This window comes from Lepidochelys olivacea (assembly GCF_965140295.1).
Source record: "Lepidochelys olivacea isolate rLepOli2 genome assembly, chromosome: 4".
Classification (NCBI taxonomy): Eukaryota; Metazoa; Chordata; order Testudines; family Cheloniidae; genus Lepidochelys; species Lepidochelys olivacea.
In genome coordinates this window covers 36,728,239-36,750,432 of record NC_140414.1, presented here as the reverse complement: position 1 = coordinate 36,750,432, position 22,194 = coordinate 36,728,239, and the positions used below count along the sequence as shown (strand labels likewise).

General features: G+C 40.5%; 1 protein-coding gene across 2 annotated transcripts in view; it reads right to left on the bottom strand.

The window, feature by feature from the left end:
- The window catches only part of GSTCD (glutathione S-transferase C-terminal domain containing), a 129,469-nt gene that overhangs the window by 84,700 nt on the left and 22,575 nt on the right, over positions 1-22,194 (bottom strand). For both annotated transcript variants that reach the window (XM_084626669.1, XM_084626668.1), the window contains 2 exons: positions 20,331-20,585; positions 19,531-19,624 (listed from right to left, as the gene is read on the bottom strand). In XM_084626669.1, coding sequence (XP_084482795.1) covers positions 19,531-19,624; positions 20,331-20,585 — 349 coding nt within the window. The remainder of the gene's footprint in view (positions 1-19,530; positions 19,625-20,330; positions 20,586-22,194) is intronic.

Below are 22,194 nucleotides of genomic sequence, written 5' to 3'. Positions count from 1 at the left end.
TGGTTAAACAGAGCCCTTCAGTCTCCAGAGTTGTCAATCTGACAATTTTAACATGCACTACATCCAGTTTTTTAAAACACAATCTTAGAAAAAACAAGTCCGACTACTAATATTTATTTTATTTTTTACTGGCTACCTCTAAACAAAGAGCAAACCAAGTATTCATATGCCCTCACACAAACCTATTCCATTCCTCACCTGAACATTTTACTTTATTTTCAAGCTACCTCCTAATATAAGAGACCTCCACGTACTTTATCTAAAATCTTGGAATCTGAAGTTTCCCTATGGAATCAGCACTTAGGGTGAGGATATGTGAATGTGTGTATGGGGAAAAATAACTGATATGATGCTCTGTATTTACAAAACACTAAAGGTGGTCAATAAGTTCAGTCCTTGAGAACTGACCTCAGAGGAGAAAACAAATTGCTTTGCAATACTGAATCTTAAAAGAATGAGAAATCTGCCTCCAAGATCAATGGTTGCCTGACCTTCAAAAAGCATTTTTTGCCCTCCAAAGCTAAATGCTCTTCTGTTTGGTAGAGATTATTGTTCCTGATGGATGCCATTCTAGTGCCTTGAAAAATACAAATCAAGATGACCATGTGCTAGGCAAATATCTCTAATAAATTTTTCCTTTTGTTGGAAAAAACCCTAACTTTATTACGTCTTTAAATGCTGATCGCCAGAGCATAATTTACAAATAACCCAACGCCACATACAGATAATATCAGGTAAGCAAACGCTGTGTGGGACCCAGGAGGTGAGTTTTACTTCCTCAGGGCTGTAGTGATGTTTTTTTTTAAAGGTGCAACTTTAAATGCCGTCAATGTCGAGGCAGAAAGATTTGTGGCCTAAAAACCTTGATAATGTCTCTGTAAATATATAGTGCCAAATTCTCTAGCAGTGTAAATGAGAAGCCAGTGGATTTTTTTGCCCTTCCATATTCAGAATTCATAACTACTTTGACTACGGATAAGAAAGGGGCAAGGGAAAATTATACACACTTCACCTACTTATTAATATTCTATTTAATGCCTCTTCTCAAAGCATAGACATCCTGGACTTAATCATTTAAATCAACAATTCATTTCACATCATATACAAATAATTTGAGACTAGTAGCGACCCCTACATCATCATATGTTCACAAACAGCTTCAACATATTTTTTGCTACAGACATGCTAGCAGGAAAGAATCCTAAAATCAGACGAGCAGTTCCCTCTAGAAAAAATATTGAAGCACATACCAAATGAAAAGGAGAAGGAAAGTAAGAAGTATCTTCTGCTCTAAAAATTTATGTATAAGGCATTAAGTTAAACTTTCTCCAGTCCACAGTATTTGCCAATATTTCTACTCAACATGCCTATGACTAACCAATTCTGGAACCGTTAATGAGAACTAAGTTACTGTAAAACATTACAATAAAGTAAGCTTTCTCCCCAAAAGACATTCAGGACCAGAGCCTCATCTGGTGTAAAGCATGGTTTATTAAAAGAAAAGATAGACTACAGCTACCTTTAATATGTTGGATTACTCAGGTTTCCTGAATTCTGCTTCTTACAGAAGTTCAGTTACAATATGATATGAGCAAAAAGAAAAGGAGGACTTGTGGCACCTTAGAGACTAACAAATTTATTTGAGCATAAGCTTTCTTGAGCTACAGCTCACTTCATCGGATGCATTCAGTGGAAAATACAGTGGGGAGATTTATATACACAGAGAACATAAAACAATGGGTGTTATCACACACACTGTAATGACAGTGATCAGGTAAGGTGAGCTACTACCAGCAGGAGAGCGGAGGGACGGGATAGGGACGGGGGGGGGGTTATCACCTTTTGTCATGATAATCAAGGTGGAGGCTGCTAGGCAGCTCTCCAACACACTTTCTACAAGCCATTACCCTCTGATCCCACTGAGAAAAGAAACTACAGCATTTGCTCAAGAAACTCCCTGAAAAAGCACAAGAACAAATCTGCACAGACACATCCCTGGAACCCCGACCGGGGTATTCTATCTGCTGCTACCCAAGATCCATAAACCTGAAAATCCTGGACGCCCCATCATCTCAGGCATTGGCACCCTGTCAGCAGGATTGTCTGGCTATGTAGACTCCCTCCTCAGGCCCTACGCTACCAGCACTCCAGCTATCTTCGAGACACCACTGACTTCCTGAGGAAACTACAATCCATCGGTGATCTTCCTGAAAATACCATCCTAGCCACGCTGGATGGAGAAGCCCTCTGCACCAACATTCCACACAAAGATGGACTACAAGCCGTCAGGAACAGTATCCCTGATAATGTCATGGCAAACCTGGTGGCTGAACTTTGTCCTCACCCATAACTATTTCATGTTTGGGGACAATGTATACCTTCAAATCAGCAGCACTGCAATAGGTACCCACATGGCCCCACAGTATGCCAACATTTTTATGGCTGACTTAGAACAACGCTTCCTCAGCTCTTGTCCCCTAATGCCCCTACTCTACTTGCGCTACATTGATGACATCTTCATCATCTGGACCAATGGAAAAGAATCCCTTGAGGAATTCCACCATGATTTCAACAATTTCCATCCCACCATCAACCTCAGCCTGGACCAGTCCACACAAGAGATCCACTTCCTGGACACTAGGGTGCTAATAAGCGATGATCACATAAACACCACCCTGTACCGGAAACCTACTGACCGCTATGCCTACCTACATGCCTCCAGCTTTCATCCAGACCACACCACATGATCCATCGTCTACAGCCAAGCTCTACGATACAATCGCATTTGCTCCAACCCCTCAGACAGAGACAAACACCTACAAGATCTCTATCAAGCGTTCTTACAACTACAATACCCACCTGCTGAAGTGAAGAAACAGATTGACAGTGCCAGAAGAGTACCAAGAAGTTACCTACTACAGGACAGGCCCAACAAAGAAAACAACAGAACGCCACTAGCCATCACCTTCAGCCCCCATCTAAAACCTCTCCAACGGATCATCAAGGATCTACAACCTACCCTGAAGGACAACCCATCACTCTCAGATCTTTGGAGACAGACCAGTCATTGCTTACAGATAGCCCCCCCAACCTGAAGCAAATACTCACCAGCAACCACACAACAGAACCACTAACCCAGGAACCTATCCTTGCCACAAAGCCCGTTGCCAACTGTGTCCACATATCTATTGATGGAACACCATCCTAGGGCCTAATCACATCAGCCACACTATCAGAGGCTCGTTCACCTGCACATCTACCAATATGATATATACCATCATGTGCCAGCAATGCCCCTCTGCCATGTACATTGGCCAAACTGCACAGTCTCTACGTAAAAGAATAAATGGACACAAATCAGACGTCAAGAATTATAACATTAAAAAAACAGTTGGAGAACACTTCAATCTCTTTGGTCACTCGATTACAGACCTAAAAGTGGCAATTCTTCAATAAAAAAACTTCAAAAACAGACCCCAACGAGAAACTGCTGAATTGGAATTAATTTGCAAACTGGATACTATTAACTTAGGCTTGAATAAAGACTGGGAGTGGATGGGTCATTACACAAAGTAAAACTATTTCCCCATGTTTATTCCCCCCCGCTGTTCCTCAGATGTTCTTGTCAACTGCTGGAAATGGCCCACCTTGGTTATCACTACAAAAGGTTCCCCCCCACCCACCCCCACTCTCCTGCTGGTAATAGCTCACCTTACTTGATCACTCTCGTTACAGTGTGTATGGTAACACCCATTGTTACATGTTCTCTGTGTATAGAAATCTCCCCACTGTATTTTCCACTGCATGCATCCGATGAAGTGAGCTGTAGCTCACGAAAGCTTATGCTCAAATAAATTTGTTAATCTCTAAGGTGCCACAAGTCCTCCTTTTCTTTTTGCGGATACAGACTAACACGGCTGCTACTCTAAAATAGGATATGAGGTAATTCAATGAACTCTACCCATATGTGAAGGACAAATATCTATTAATGACAACCACTTTGAAGAGTAATCTTCTCTTTCAATCTTGGAATTGTTTCAGAGTAACAGCCGTGTTAGTCTGTATTTGCAAAAAGAAAAGGAGTACTTGTGGCACCTTAGAGACTAACCAATTTATTTGAGCATAAGCCTTCATGAGCTACAGCTCACTTCATCGGATGCATACTGTGGAAAGTACAGAAGACCTTTTTATACACACAAACCATGAAAACATGGGTGTTTACCACTATAAAAGATTTTCTCTCCCCCCACCCCACTCTCCTGCTGGTAATAGCTTATGTAAAGTGATCACTCTCCTTGGAATTAGTGTTCTCCAAATTTTGTTGTTTTTAAAAAAATTATTGAAGTACTTTACAAATCTAGCAACGCCCTTAGAGGCCAGCAAGGTTAAACATATACAAAGGATGAGCATCAATCAATACTTTCTCTCTTTTCTAAGATGAACAGTTCCAGTTATTTTAGTCTCTCTTAATATGGAAGCTGTTCCATACCCCTAATCATTTTTGTCGCTCTACTTGTTTCCCCCGCCCTCCCCGTTCTAATTTTTTGAGATGAGGTGACTGGAACTGCACACAGCATTCAAACTGTGGGCATACCATGGATTTATACAGTGGCAAAATCTTCTGTCTTATTATCTATCCTGTGCCTAATGATTCCTAACTTTGTTAGCTTTTTTGACTGCCACTGCACATTGAAAACGTTTGCTCAGAGAACTATCCAGGATGACTCCAAAATAATTTTCCTGAGTGATAATAGCTAATTTAGAACCCATTGTTTTGTATGTATAGTTGGGATCATGTTTTCCAATGTGCAGTAACTTGTATTTATGAACAGTGGATTTCACCTGACATTTTGTCACACAGTTTAGTGAGATCCTTTTGTAACTCTTTAGTCAGCTTTGGACTTAACTATCTTGAGTAATTTTGTATCAGCAGCAAACTTTGCCACCTCACTGTTTTACCCCCTTTTCCAGATCATTTATGAATATATTGAACAGCACAGGTCCCGGTACAGAGTCTTGTGGGACTGTGCTATTTACCTCTTTCCATTCTGAAAACTGACCATTTATTATCATCCCCTATATCCTGTCTTTTAACCGAAGAGAACCTGCCCTCTTCTCCCATGACTGCTTACTTTGCTTAAGAGCCTTTGGTGTGAGATCTTGTCAAAGGCTTTCACATGCTTGTTGACATACCCAAAGAATTCTAATTGACTAGTAAGGCATGATTTCCCTTTACAAAAGTTGTGCTGACTCTTCCCCCACATATTGTGTTCATCTATGTGTCTGTTCTGCTCTTTGCTACAGTTTCAACCAATTTGCCTGTACTGAAGTTGGGTTTACAGGCCTGTAATTGACATGAGTGCCCCTGGAGCTTTTTTTTAAAAATCAGTGTCACATTAGCTATCTACCAGTTATCCACTACAAACAACGATGAGTACTTGTGGCAACTTAGAGACTAACAAATGTATCTGGGCATAAGCTTTCATGGGCTAAGACCCACTTCGCCGGATGCATAGAGTGGAAATACAGTAGGAAGATATATATACATAGTACATGAGAAGATGGGAGTTGCCGTACCAATTCTAATGAGACAATTCAATTAAAGTGGGCTACTATCAGCAGGGGGAAAAATCACTTTTATAGTGGTGATCAGGTGGCCCATTTCAAACAGCTGACAAGGAGGTGTGAGTAACAGTAAGGGGAAAAATAGCATAGGGAAATTAGTTTTTATAGTTCTTATAGTGACCCATCCACTCCCAGTCTTTATTCAGGCCTAATTAGATGGTATCCAGTTTGCAAATTAATTCCAGTTCTGCAGTCTCTCATTGGAGTCTGTATTTGAAGTTTCTTTGTTGAAGAATTGCCACTTTTAAATCTGTTATTGAGTGTCCAGGGAAGTTGAAGTGTTCTCTGACTGTTTTTTTAATGTTATAATTCTTGACGTCTGATTTGTGTCCATTTATTCTTTTGCGCAGAGATTGTCCAGTTTGACCAATGTACATGGCAGAGGGGCACTGCTGGCACACGATGGCATATATCACATTGGTAGGCATATATCACCCATTATTATTGGCTTTTCTGTTTTTGTAGTCTCCCTAATCTCCCTAAGCATTTCACAATCACCATCACCATCATGGTCAGTAGTGTATTCCTACTGCTTTACTCTTATTATTCAAGTATGGAATTTCGATCCATAGAAATTCTATAGGACTCTAGGAATAGTTTGATTCATTTAAGATTTTTACTATATTTGACTATATGATCTTTTTCCCCTCTCCTGCACTAGCGCAATATAGTCTGTCATTCCTATGTATTTTGCACCCCAATATTACCATGTCCCATTCATTATCATCATTCCACCAAGTTTTTGTGAAGCCTCTTATATCAATATCCTCATTTAATACCAGGCACTCAAGTTCACCCATTTTAGTATTTAGATTTCTGGCATTTGTATACAAACACTTACAAAATTTGTCAACCTTTAGTTGTCTGCCTTCATGTGACGTAACTGAATGGGACTCTTTTTCATTTGACTGTCTCGCTTCAGTTCCTATCTGTACGTTATCAACTTCTATCCTATCCTCTTTACTAGGATATAGAGTATTTCTTTTAATAAATCCTCCCCTACAGGATGTCTCTGTCCTAACTGTGTACTCCTCCACACCAGTCAGCTTTCCCCCAGCCCTTAGTCTAAAACACTGTCTACAACCTTTTAAATTTTACATGCCAGCAATCTGGTTCTTTTTTGGTTTAGGTGGAGCCCATCCTTCCTGTATACGGTCCTCCTTTCCCAAAAGGTTCCCGAGGTCCTAATGAGCTAAATCCCTCCTTTTAATGCCAGGATCTCATTCATCATTGAGACCCTGTATTTCTTCCTGTCTAACTGGCTCTGCAAATGAACTGGAAGCATTTAAGAGAATGCTACCAAGGTGGTCCTGGACTTTAATCTCTTACTTAAGAAGCCTAAATTTGGCCTCCAGGACCTTTCTCTATATCACTGGTACCTACATATACCATGACCACCAGCTCTGCCCAAGCACATAAGTCTGTCTAGATGTCTCGAGAGATCCACAACCTTCACACAAAGTATGCAATTTAACATGAGGTTCTTTCAGTCATCAAAAACCCAACTATTTGTATTTCTGATAATCAAATCCTGCATTACTTTTACCTGTCTCTTCTGAAGAACATGAGTCTCTTCCCCCAGAGGGGTAACCTCAGTGTGAAAGGATGCAATGATATCATCTGGAAGGAGAGCCCCAACAGTGGGATTGTTTCCCTCCACTCCAGCTCGATGCTCTCATTTCCCAAGACTTTCATCCTCCTCAACAGCCCAGAGGCTGTCAGCCTGGAGGTGAGACCTCTCTACTGCATCCCTGAAAGTCTCCTCTATGTATCTCTCTGTCTCTCTCAGCTCTGCCAGTTCAGCCACACTGGTTTCAAATGCCCATTCTCGGTCTCAGAGGGCCATGAGTTGCTAGCACTGAATATACATCACCTACCCACGAAGTAGGTAATAGTATATGCTGCGTTCAGTGCAATAAACAAGACAGTCCTCACACTGCTCTTCTGCCTGCTTTATTTTTTCTCCTGCAGTATTTTTTTTTTTTAGGACAGTTATTGACTTAAATTTAGAGTATGTTTTTTAGTTGTATTTGCCACTAACACTCCCTCACAAAACTCCTGTTTGTTGCTCCTATTCGCTAGCTCCACTGGTAGCTGGAGCTGGCTTTTTAACCCCCTGTTCTCCCTGAATAAGCCCAGCCTCCTTGTCAAGGGGTCATAAAAGGGCTATGGATCAAAGGATGGCAGGCTAGTCTCATTAATTAGCTCTTAGCCTAGTCTAGCAAGCTGCTTGGCTCAGCGCACAGACCCACAACAGACTACACTATAATCTTCAAGCAAGCAAGCCATTATACAAACTATCAGACAACAAGCTAATAGACAGTCATCCCAAAAGACACAGTCTCTCCTTCACTAGGAAAACTGCCTCGCAAAACTCCTGTTTGCTGAGCTGGTTTGCCAAATTTCAAGTTTTAATTAAAAAAACTACACTCATTACAAACTATGTTATGAAATCTACTACCTCTATGCCTTGCCTCTCCAAGCTGCAAAGTTTAGCTAGCACTTCATCCACTGTTTCAGCGCACCGTTCATTCATTCATTTGCTAGAAAATTTCATTTAAGGAAAGCAATTCCCTCTTGCCTGGGCTCCATCTGCCATGGTAATGGCTGTGCCTTCTGAGGAAATTTAAGGCACTCAGCTCTGTCCAGAAGGACCCCCTAAGACATTCACAAACTTACTAACTGCAGTTTCTATATGTTACATACAGCTTGTAGTCCTACACCCAGGTAAAGTATGTCCCAAGCAAGCAGACTGAGTTAGTTACTGTCTGGTTTTGAATTTCACAACGGAATTAAAAACAAAGAGAAATGAAAAATGTTTGTTTTGAAAAAAAATGCTTTCCTTCTAAAAATAATTATAGCCTCTCTCTCCTTAACCTCCCCTTCTCCTTTCTCTTTTCAAAGTGAATTTAGTGCTTAGGAAAGGTGATAGCCTTGGAGACTCAAATCACCTATCTCCCAGTAGAACAAGGGCAGTTGTTGTGAAAGCTCCCCATACTTCCAATATGCTTCAGGTGAACCTAAAGGAATCACCAATACTAGTTCCAGGGTAGCTCAGTGACCCTGGCTCTCCCAATCTTCTTCTTGGAGACAAGGTCTGGCATAAAAAAAAATGAAATTCAAGGTAAAAACACTTCCACAAAAACAGAGCCAGGAGCACAGACAACAACTCAAATTAAGACTTCAGGATCCAGCTCAAGACCAATTACAATGCTAATAGGGTAGAGAACCCTGCACTGCTGCCTACCAGAGACTAAGTCTCCCTTAGTTCTTCATCTGGGTGAGAAGCCTGTTCAAATATAAAAAGAAAAGAAAAAGGAGGATTTGTGGCACCTTAGAGACTAACAAATTTATTTGAGCATAAGCTTTCGTGAGCTACAGCATCCAAGCTGTAGCTCACGAAAGCTTATGCTCAAATAAATGTGTTAGTCTCTAAGATGCCACAAATCCTCCTTTTCTTTTTGCGGATACAGACTAACATGGCTGCTACTCTGAAACCTGTTCAAATATAGTCTCCTACCTCTCATCCATCATCTTAAATCTTCCAGAGAATACCATCATCACACATACAGTTATTTCACAAAAATTAACTTTTCAGACACCACCCTGTCAGAAGAAATTTTTCAAACAATGTCACATGACACTTTAAGCTTGCTCACAACTGATTTTGCATTCTTATTGAGCTCAGTATTGTTTTATTTTATGACACTCTGCTTCCACTGTTGCTACTAATCTATATATTGCACGATTTGCTGATGTATTTTGTAATACACCCTCTATTCTCATCTTTACCACCTCCACCATGTTATCCCATCCTTCTATTTACTCTCTACAACTCTTATATCCTCTTACTTCCTCTCCTCCCACCATCCTAGCCTTCTAATCTATTCACATCTACTGGGCTAAAATGCCCGATGTGACGCTTCTTGGGGCACCAAGAGGTTTGAGTCATTTTACCACCTGAGGGGGAGTCTTGCATGTGCCACCTGGTTGTTAGCACAGTCAGCCACTCAAGCACACTCCTCTAGGCTACACCAGCCCTGTCTTTTCCTTGCAGATTGACAACAGAAGCCCCCCAGCCCACGAGTCCCTTCAAAATGTCCCCTGATCACTGGATACTCACAGGAATCCCACATCCTCTGTTCCCAAAGGAACAGTGTGCCACATTGAATCAGTTTTACCTTGGACCACTGTTCCTGTATCACACACAGCACTTGAGTTCAATTACAAAACAAAAGGAAATGTATTTAAGACAGAATAGAGATTCAAATAAATATCAGTGAGAGACAGGAACAAATGGTTACATATAAAAAGTCATAAACACATATTCTTGAGCTTAAATATAACTAACAAGTTATGGTCCTATCTAAAGGAGCTTATCTCACCCCAAAGTTCTTTCCAGTGTTTTCAACCAAGCTTGGCTAAGATTCCTTTTTCATGAAGCAAACCCACTGTTAGTTTACTTGCTAGGTGAAGGATGCTAGAGTATCTCTCTGCACTCTCAAACATACCAGAATAGACCTCTGATGTTCACCTCAAATTAGAGGTCCCTTCACTGTTTACTTCTTACTGTTAAATTATTTCTGAATTCCCTACCAGATGGTCATTAGCATTTGACTTAGAATGCTAACAGACTCCTAATGTATGACATACAATACATACTGGTCCACCATGGATATAAGCATCTCCCATCTCCTGTCTGGAGAAGTTTGTCTCAAGACACACTAGCTATGAGTGATCTGCTTTTAACCACAGACCTATAAAACATAATTTTTAGAATACATACATTACCCCTCACATATATTCCATATATACATCTCTCAATGATTATGATGACCAGTATGAAACAGGCTTTCAGTTGAGAATTTACATGACTGCTCTGGTGAACCCATGGGATCTCTGTACCCCATGCCCTCTGCCAGCTGGCATCAGAGATCCTGGAGTCACAACCAGGCCCCATGGCTCCTGAATGCCTAATTCATCTCATCTTTGCTCGCATTTCTCTACTTAACTTCTCTTCTTCTTCTGCCTCACCAATAAGACAGAGCAAGGGCACAGTTTGAATGAAGAGCAAAAAAGCATTTAATTATAAATTTTGCAATGTAAGAACCATGTCTACTTTTATTTTTGTACAGCACTTACCACGGCAGGGTACCTGATCTTGGGTGGGGCTTCTGGATGCCACAGTAATATAAATGTTTAATACAAAGCAATAATATCAGGTTTCAGAGGAGCAGCCGTGTTAGTCTGTATTGGCAAAAAGAAAAGGAGGACTTGTGGCACCTTAGAGACTGACCCATTTATTTGAGCGTGAGCTTTCAACCTAAATAAAATGTGCTAGTACTGCCATCCTCAAAAGCTCCTTGCTGTAATGAGGAGCTATGACAGCAAGGCGGTCCAATTAAACCTCTGTAGTGAAAAATGCATTCTACGAACTTCAGTATGTTCACAACAGAATACAAAGTATGAATGTTTAATTTAAGATAGTTTAAAGCTAGTACCAAGTATATTTTTCATACTATTAAATGAAAATACTATTTGGCAGCAAATTAAATTAACTGTGGATAAAAACAAAGTGTATCTGAATTGAAACATTTGCTCCCATTTCTCAAATTTATGAACATTAATAAAAGGAACTTTATTTACCAAACTATAGGAGTAATCTGTTTGAAAGCCACTTTATACAATAGAAATGCATTATTCAAACCCAGATTTAAAATCTTGTCACATCCAATCACTTTGTTTTCCTACATGTCAAGTAGGGTCTAATAATAAAACACTGAGAATTTATATAGCCCCAATCAGTCTCCATCTGTAAAAAAAAAAAAAGCAGATGACATACAGTGTAGTAACAGTCAGAACAGCAGAGCTGAACTGGTAGCTAAATCTAATCGAAAGGCAACACTAGTTCTCTAACCTATATATTTTTTTCTTCAGTATGGTTCCACTGTTCTGTACAGAAATCATAATCCATGGGGTCCCTCTCCAATCTTGCTAAAGAAGGTAGAGTTGTTTTGGGAGGGAAGGGAGGCAGAAACCTCCCACTGCTGGCACACTTGGTGAGCTAGCTACGCATTCCCTAAATAATATTTCCAAAGATGATACAAAACTAGAAATGTTGGAGGTTTTTTTGGCAAACTAGGATTGAATAAAACACTCATAACCATTGTGCAGATGCCATTATTGTGACTATTTCAGCAAGCCTGCCAGCAGGAAAAGGTATCCACTTCCAAAAAACCCCAGAAAAACCTCCAACTCTTCCTCCATTTAGCTATCCAGCTCTCCAGATGTTTTAATCCAGCCCTCGAGTTCCTGCCGGGGTGGGGTCTGGGGTTTGCCCTGCTCCGCATGGCTCCCAGAAACAGTGGCATGTCCTCCCCACTATGGCTCCTACACATAGGAGCAGCCAAGGGGCTCTGCATACTGCCCCCGCAGCTCCCACTGGCTGGGAACCGTGGCCGATGGGAGCTTCAGGGGCAGCGCCTGCAGACAGGGCGTTGCGCAGAGCCTCCTGGCTGCACCTCCATGTAGAAGCTGGAGGGGGGACATGCCACTGCTTCTGGGAGCGGCTTGAGGTAAGCGCTGCCTGGAACCTGCACCCCTGACCCTCTCCCGCACCCCAACCCGCTGCCCCAGCCCTGATCCCCCTCCCTACACCTCAGTCCCAGCCCTCCTGCACCCCCAACCCCTCATCCCCAGCCCTCACCGCCCTCCCCACCCCCCACAAACACCTGAACACCCAATTTCGTGAACATTCATGGCCCTCCATACAATTGCCATACCCAGATGTGGCCCTCAGGCCAAAACGTTTGCCCACCCCTGAATTAGCTGGATGGGCAGGATACCCTGTCAATTATGACTGCTTTTTTCCCCCCCAGAAAACTGGATCCAGCACAAGAGAAATTTCCAAAAAATAATGGCCCCTATGAATCACCTCTTCAGACGTTTTCCTATCCAAAAGAAGGAATCAGCCACCTAGATACAGTGTGAATGGAAACTGCCAATCCAATATTCAAAGACAGGAAGCAAACAAAAAAATCAATTTGACTTCCACAAACGTTAGACTCTTTTAATATAACTTTTACCTGTCACCTTTATGCAATTTATCAGCCAAACTAGAAAATTATTTTAACACAAGGGCTCTATCCACAAACTGACAAGAAGTCTGAAACAGCATTATGTAATACTGAGAGATTCTATCTTAAAGGTTAGGAGTACTTGTGGCACCTTAGAGACTAACAAATTTATTAGAGCATAAGGTTTCGTGAACGACAGCTCATTCACTGGATGCATACCGATGAAGTGAGCTGTAGCTCACGAAAGCTTGTGCTCTAATAAATTTGTCAGTCTCTAAGGTGCCACAAGTACTACTTGTCTTTTTACGGATACAGACTAACACGGCTGCTACTCTGAAACCTATCTTAAAGGTTATTTTTCTTTCAAATATTAAAAGAAACTGGGCAACAATAATGCAAGCAGTTGCATAACTTTCCAGCAAGAGAATTTCTCAGCAGGAAACCAGCAACAGAAAGTTAATCTTAGGAAGACAGATATATTAAATTATAAACCATAAATCTATTCATGAAGCAGCTCAGGGCTATCAGGACTTTGAGGATCGCACCTACATCAAACACAGGTGCCACCAATTTCTGAACTGAAGGGCACCACAAAATAATATTACATGGCAAGAGATCTTATTTCCACATAAAGAGGAAATGTTTGCATATACGCCCTTGTGGGTCTTAAGTGGATTGAATTTGTTATTTCAGTGTGCTGGCCATTCAACCAGTCTCTAAAATGATGTTTGTGCTTTTCAAAAAAGAAAGCAAACCTTTCCCACTTTTGCAGAGGGATGTTACCTTTCACTAGCTTCATGGGGGTTGGCAGTATATGTAGGACTTAAGAGAAACTCTATTATACAAGTTTATATACAAATATATAAACTCTATTATACAGCAGTCAAACCGCCCATGAAAAGCCTAAAAGTACTTCAGGACCAGTGACCTGTTTCTAAGTGCTCTCTGCCTACACAGAATCCATGTACAGCAGACTGCCAAGGTCCTAGCAAGGCAGGGGTGCTGGAACAATTTTTATAGTGGGGGTGCCGAGAACCAAAACTGTAAACCCTGTAAATAATGGAAACCACTACAAGCCAGGGGGTGCAGCAACACCCAGAATTCCAGCACCTATGTTTCAAGGTAAAATAATATTGTTAGGAAAGGGCCAAAATTATCATCATGATTCCAACAGTCTGTTTAGAAAGCTCACATAAATACAGAAGCAGTATACTGGCATTAAGATTCTAATATGCTCTTAGGCCATCATCTTTAGAGTACCTTCCCTGAGAATTCCCCATTATCTGGATATGTATTTCTTCATTTTGCAGTTGTAAATCTGGAATAGGCATGTCCCAACAGCTGTTTTACGACATCCTAATGCAATTCCCATTCAGAATCCACATGTTCTGGAAATGTCTGCTCAGGAAACTAGCCTGTAAATTAGAATCTCAAGAACAACCATCACCAGCAGGGTGGTGGTGTGAATAAAAAAATTCCAGAGGTTACTAACCTACATGAACAAACACAGAACCTGCTACCTGTATCAGTTGATATAGTACAAGTCCATGACATCACCTGCAAGCCTGTAAGTGAACTAGATTCACACAAAAATTCCCTGCAATTCCAATGGCTTTATGAATAGTTTATGGTAAGTGTGTAACCATCTGGAAGACAATGGATAGTATATGAGATGCCTGCAAAACGTCACCATGACTTCTAACATTACAAACTGTTTTAGTGCACTCCTGAAAACACATTGTATCCTTCTGGCCACTGGGTTAAGCAATCTAGATAAAAAACTAGGTACATAAAATAATGTGGGGTGGTCAACCACATGCAGCTCTTCAGAAGTTAATATGCGGCTCCTTGTATAGGCACCAACTCGGGGCTGGAGCTACAGACGCCAACTTTCCAACGTGCCAGGGGGTACTCACTGCTCAACCTCTGTCTCTGCCGCAGGCCCTGTTCCCAGTCCACCCCTTCCCGGCCCCTGCCCTGAGCCTGCAGTGCCCTCACTCCTCCTCCCTCCCTCCAGAGCCTCCTGCACACCACGAAACAGCTCATCAGGAGGTGCAGTAAAGGAGGGAGCTGCTGATCGGTGGGGCTGCCAGTGGGTGGGAGACGCTGGGAGCGGCAATGGGGGGGAAGCCGATGGGGAGGCAGCTGACGTATTACTGTGGCTCTTTGGCAATGTCCATTGGTAATTTCTGGCTCCTTCTCAGGCTCAGCTTGGCCACCCCTGAAATAATGTATCAGTTGGAGACAAGATGTCATACATCTCAGAAAGAATAAGATGACAATCATGTTCCTGTTCTGAATTCAAACACCCAGTTGCCAAAAAGCACAAGTCTTTCCTTCTAGCAAACACTAGCAGCTCATTTTTTGTGGCTGAAAGCAAGACCTAGATTTTTTTTTTAAGATTTGGTGGGCATTTTCTGTTGGCACTGCCTAATTTTCTCTGGCCTTGCCCAAAACTGAAGCCTTGCCAATGTAACTAGATAGCCATCACAACTATACTTTTAATGAAGATGCACAGCAAGTCCTTGAGACCACAGAGAACACTTTAAACTGACAGATTCTTCCTGGTTTCAGAGTAACAGCCGTGTTAGTCTGTATTCGCAAAAAGAAAAGGAGTACTTGTGGCACCTTGGAGACTAACCAGTTTATTTGAGCATAAGCTTTTGTGAGCTAAGTGAGCTGTAGGGCACGAAAGCTTATGCTCAGATAAATTGGTTAGTCTCTAAGGTGCCACAAGTACTCCTTTAGATTCTTCTTGGTGTTGACAGCCTGGGGAACTTCCTCTGGGATTACATCACAGTGACATCAGAGAACATAAACCTTTTCAATCTATTCCTGTATCCAGTCCCTAGCTTGCATTTGAAGCAACTGGAAATTATTCCATTTTATGTGGCAATTAAGGTTTCTAATATTCAAGATAAAACTCAGAAGTTCAAGGGAGTTTTGTGGACAAGGAAATACTAGGATTAATGCCTTAAGACAGACTGATTTACACTTCTGTCCACGCCTCCTCCAGTGGAGGTTTGGCAGTTTACTTTTTACTTCCTTATTTTTAAAGCAGTACCGGTAAAACAATGTTGAAGAATTACTTATCTGAGGAAAATTTGCCTTAGCCACAGGACACAGGAGAAAAAGGAAATAGACAGCAATGATTTTTGTGAAACAACACTATGTCTGGCAGACTGAGGAGCTATCTCCCATGAAGGGAAAAAAGTCTGAATCCTTGAAGAAAACACATTTGTAGTCTGAGTAACTAGAAGCCTCAAGAGGTTCCAAACACATTTGTCAAGGGTCTGAGAAGAGATCGTTTTCTGAAATACTGCTGTTTTGAACCAGACAAAAACATTCAGAGTCCCAGGAAAATTCAGTATGCAGGTATTTGGGCTCACAGGAATTTACAAATGCGAATAAGAATTAAAGGGCCCAGCGGTGCATGGAACTGTACACATTCAAAACAACCTACCAACTCTTCTATGGAGTCAGAGAACGCTACCTAATGTGCTGGAGGAGTTGAAGAGGAAATCGTAAACCTACACAAGAGAAAAATGGTGTAAAGTTTCCAAGTCTAATTAATGTAAGATTTCTTGTGCAAGGGACTAGAATCTGCTGATGCTTCAGGGGGGGGTGTATAATTCATAACAACACTCACCATACTGATTAGTATGCCATCACGAAGTTGCAGTGGAAAACATAGCATTGGACATAAATGGAAAAACATTTAATAGTTTTCTTCCCCAATTTAACTGAGTCTGTCTGGGCAACAATTAAATTGGGGAAGAAAACTATTAGAGCCTCCCCTGGGATAGTGCTTGGGGTGTGCTATAGACCGCCGGGATCTAATTTGGATATGGATAGAGCCCTTTTTAATGTTTTTAATAAAGTAAATACTAATGGAAACTCTGTGATCATGGGAGACTTTAACTTCCCAGATATAGACTGGAGGACGAGTGCTAGTAATAATAATAGGGCTCAGATTTTCCTAGATGCGATAGCTGATGGATTCCTTCAGCAAGTAGTTGCTGAACCGACTAGAGGGGATGCCATTTTAGATTTGGTCTTGGTGAGTAATGAGGACCTCATAGAGGAAATGGTTGTAGGGGATAATCTTGGCTCAAGTGATCATGAGCTAATTCAGTTCAAATTGAATGGAAGGATTAACAAAAATAAATCTGCAACTAGGGTTTTTGATTTCAAAAGGGCTGACTTTCAAAAATTAAGGAAATTAGTTAGGGAAGTGGATTGGACTGAAGAATTTATGGGTTTAAAGGTAGAGGAGGCCTGGGATTATTTTAAATTAAAGCTGCAGAAGCTATCGGAAGCCTGCATCCCAAGAAAGGGGAAAAAATTCATAGGCAGGAGTTGTAGACCAAGCTGGATGAGCAAGCATCTTAGAGAGGTAATTAAGAAAAAGCAGAAAGCATATAGGGAGTGGAAGAAGGGAGGGATCAGTAAGGAAAGCTACCTTATTGAGGTCAGAATATGTAGGGATAAAGTGAGACAGGCTAAAAGTCAAGTAGAGTTGGACCTTGCAAAGGGAATTAAAACCAATAGTAAAAGGTTCTATAGTCATATAAATAGGAAGAAAACAAAGAAAGAAGAAGTGGGACCGCTAAAAACTGAGGATGGAGTGGAGGTCAAGGATAATCTAGGCATGGCCCAATATCTAAACAAATACTTTGCCTCAGTCTTTAATAAGACTAAAGAGGATCTTAGGGATAATGGTAGCATGATAAATGGGAATGAGGATATGGAGGTAGACATCACCATATCTGAGGTAGAAGCGAAACTCAAACAGCTTAATGGGACTAAATCGGGGGGCCCAGATAATCTTCATCCAAGATTATTAAAAGAATTGGCACAAGAAATTGCAAGCCCATTAGCAAGAATTTTTAATGAATCTGTAAACACAGGGGTTGTACCGTATGATTGGAGAATTGCTAACATAGTTCCTATTTTTAAGAAAGGGAAAAAAAGTGATCCAAGTAATTATAGGCCTGTTAGTTTGACATCTGTAGTATGCAAGGTCTTGGAAAAAATTTTGAAGGAGAAGGTAGTTAAGGACATTGAAGTCAATGGTAAATGGGACAAAATACAACATGGTTTTACAAAAGGTAGATCGTGCCAAACCAACCTGATCTCCTTCTTTGAGAGAGTAACAGATTTTTTAGATAAAGGAAACGCAGTGGATCTAATTTACTTAGATTTTAGTAAGGCGTTTGATACTGTGCCACATGGGGAATTATTAGTTAAATTGGATAAGATGGGCATCAATAGGAAAATTGAAAGGTGGATAGGGAATTGGTTAAAGGGGAGACTACAACGGGTCCTACTGAAAGGTGAACTGTCAAGTTGGAGGGAGGTTACCAGTGGAGTTCCTCAAGGATCAGTTTTGGGACCAATCTTATTTAATCTTTTTATTACTGACCTGGGCACAAAAAGTGGGAGTGTGCTAATAAAGTTTGCAGATGATACAAAGCTGGGAGGTATTGCTAATTTAGAGAAGGACAGGGATACCCTACAGGAGGATCTGGATGACCTTGTAAACTGGAGTAATAGGAATAGGATGAAATTTAATAGTGAGAAGTGTAAGGTCATGCATTTAGGGATTAATAACAAGAATTTTAGTTATAAGCTAGGGACGCATCAACTAGAAGTAACGGAGGAGGAAAAGGACCTTGGAGTATTGGTTGATCATAGGATGACTATGAGCTGCCAATGTGATATGGCTGTGAAAAAAGCTAATGTCGTCTTGGGATGCATCAGGAGAGGTATTTCCAGTAGGGATAAGGAGGTTTTAGTACCGTTATATAAGGCACTGGTGAGACCTCACCTGGAATACTGTGTGCAGTTCTGGTCTCCCATGTTTAAGAAGGATGAATTCAAACTGGAACAGGTACAGAGAAGGGCTACTAGGATGATCCGAGGAATGGAAAACTTGTCTTATGAAAGGAGACTCAGGGAGCTTGGCTTGTTTAGCCTAACTAAAAGAAGGTTGAGGGAAGATATGATTGCTCTCTATAAATATATCAGAGGGATAAATACCAGAGAGGGAGAGGAATTATTTAAACTCAGTACCAATGTGGACACAAGAACAAATGGATATAAACTGGCCACTAGGAAATTTAGATTAGAAATTAGACGAAGGTTTCTAACCATCAGAGGAGTGAAGTTTTGGAATAGCCTTCCGAGGGAAGTAGTGGGGGCAAAAGATCTATCTTGCTTTAAGATTAAACTCGATAAGTTTATGGAGGAGATGGTATGATGGGATAACATGGTTTTGGTAATTAAATATTCATGGTAAATAGGCCCAATGGCCTGTGATGGGTTTTTAGATGGGGTAAGATCCAAGTTACCCGGGAAAGAATTTTCTGTAGTATCTGGCTGATGAATCTTGCCCATATGCTCAGGGTTTAGCTGATCGCCATATTTGGGGTCGGGAAGGAATTTTCCTCCAGGGCAGATTGGAAGGCCCTGGAGGTTTTTCGCCTTCCTCTGTAGCATGGGGCACGGGTCACTTGCTGGAGGATTCTCTGCTCCTTGAGGTCTTCAAACTACAATTTGAGGACTTCAATAGCACAGATATAGGTGTGAGGTCTTTTTTAGGAGTGGTGGGTGAAATTCTGTGGCCTGCATTGTGCAGGAGGTCAGACTAGATGATCATAATGGTCCCTTCTGACCTAAATATCTATGAAAACACAACATACATTCAAGGAAAGTACTGTACACTTCCATTGTTCCTACTAAAACCATTATGTAGTTTTATTAAAAGAAGTATATTTTTTATAGGAATAGCTTGAAGAAAAAGAAAAGGAAAAAAGAAAGACCCTACCTTCTCCAGGACTGACTGCTGCTGGTAGACTGTTCCAATCTAGGGTCCACCTAGGGCAGGGATGAGGAGAAAACTTTGCTTCAATACCGCTTTCCTGTGGGTAAGAAAAAAAACTGATCTCTCAAAGACAGATTCAAACAGGCCTTATGGTTTAAGCCTATGCCCACTGAAGTCAGTAGCAAAGTTCCCATCAACTTTAATGGTGCAGGATCAAGATCTAAGATGCCCTTAGCTACATGGTTGGGCTACTGCCATTCCATACCATGGAGTTATATTTTCTTTCGCTTTCATCTTCCTATGCATATCTTTTACGCAGAAATGAATGTAGATTTTTAAATTTTCTTTGACAAAACTTACTTGGGTTTTAAGGTACTCAGAGCTCTGAACAAAACTGAAAAAATCATAGAAGACAGAATATTAAAACTAAATACCAAAGGACCATTTTATTTTTGGTTCTGTAACAGCCTAATTTTGTTTGCTTGTTTCATAATATATATACCAATACCATTGTGTACTTTAATAATTTTATAATCTGGTTTCCTCCGGTCACAAACTTTATCATTTTTTATTCAGAGGTTAAATTACAAATATATATATATAAATAAAAAATTATAGCTCAATAGTTCTGAGACAGAAGCCAGAATATAGAAATAGCCCTTAATGAGCTGATTAAGGCTTCCAACGGTGTTTTCCAAGCACTTCTAATTAGTTACTACTTAGAGGTCTGTATTATCCTAAATTCAGAACTGTAATAATATCATCATCATCATCGAAAACAATAAATTAAAATGCTGAATTACCATTAACTTTGTCATGGTTGGCCTTGGACCACCTATAAACTGATTGTCTTCATGTTCTTCCTCTAAGTCATCAGGAATTGTATCGAAGTCTCTCAGCTGCTCATCTGGGAAAGACAGCAAATCTGGAAATTGGAGAAACTGCATATTGCACTTGACAGCAGCGCTCTTTACTCCAGGCACTTCCTGAACTCTGTGGTACCAACTGGATATCAAAGGCAAATCTAATAGATTTTTGTTGTGCTTCTTACTGAAAACCTAGACAATAAAGCAGAAATCTTACTTAGTAATGCAATTTTTTGCACTAAATGCACAGAATAAAAGAGCTGTACTATAGAGCAAAGCTCTGCTCCTCCCTTTTCCCCAACATGTTATGGATGCTGGTGGACAGGTGGATGGGGCAGAAGCTGGCTTCACAGCACCTGGAAGCTCCCCGCACCTTCCCTCACACCTGGAATTTTTTGCTGTCCATTTGCAGACAGATTCTGTAACACCTTTGTGTTGCCCAAATATTGGATCATAATTATGAGTCTGGCCCCTGGGAGTCTCCCTACTGTAACAGTTATAACTTTGGTTTGTAATGATGTTTCTGCTTTAAAAGGGTGCAGAAGAAGGAAGAAGAACCCAGGATTAAATAGTGAAAAGTAAAGTATGAATGGTCAGCCAAAATCCTTATACCACCTGTTTGGACCAAGTAGCCACTTAGTAGTTCCAAAAAGCAGAAGAAAGGGAGAGAAAACAAAGCTGAGTGTAGTTCATCATAATTAATTCTGGTTCATATTTTAAACTGATCTTGAAGGGAAAAGGGGCTTCAAAATAACTAAGATACACCGTTAAAATAGATAAGAGTTTTATTTTGTTATTTATATAGCACTCAAAAAGCATGCTGTCCATTTTACGGACAATATTTCAACTCTGAAGAGCTTACCTGACAGAGCCATTTCTAAGTGTGGTAGAAAGGAAATCTTGCATTCGCTCTTGCTGACTTGGAGATGCGGTGTGCAAGTGTTTAAATTGAGATAGGACAATTTATTTCAGTCTTAGTTTTCAGTGGTTAGATGGTCTAAAATGAGGACCAATTAGTGTACATCTCTCCTTACACATACAATTCAGATAGTGCCAATGGGAATTACATGTATAGGATACATTACATAGGTTAAGGTCACAGTGTATAAACACTTGGGAGAATTACTGTGAGTGTAAATAACAAGGAAGGGTTTAATGTCAAAATCAGATAAAATACTTTGTCGTCTTTAGAGCTGGCTGTATCTGGATTTTTAAATTACTAGTTTGTAATTTTTATTTTGCATCTTCATCAAATAATCTGTACTGAAACAATCTGTTCATTTTAAATTGATTTTCTGCATTTAGAATGGGCTGTTTAAACAATGTACTATGGTCTTTCTGGGGCAGCAGTGGATCTAGGATTTTTCAAAGGTCAGTTGGTAGGACTGACATGCAAATAAGTAATATCATGTAGGACTGTGGATTAATCACAGCTAACTCACGCAATTAACTCAAAAAAATTGCAATTAATCACAGTTTTAATTGCATCTTTAAACAACAGAACATCAATTGACATTTAAATATTTTTGGATGTTTTTCTACATTTTCAAATATATTGATTTCAATTACAACACAGGACACAAAGTGTACACTGATCACTTTATATTATTTTTTATTACAAATATTTGCACTGTAAAAATGATAAACAAAAGAAACAGTATTTTTCAATACACCTCTTGCCATCCTTGGTTCTCTTCACACTTACCCATTGTGCCCCCTTTCCACTTACTCCTAGTCTTTATACTTTATTTACCCCCTCAGTTTTCTTCCTTTCACATCTCATTGTTTTCTTTTACTTCCC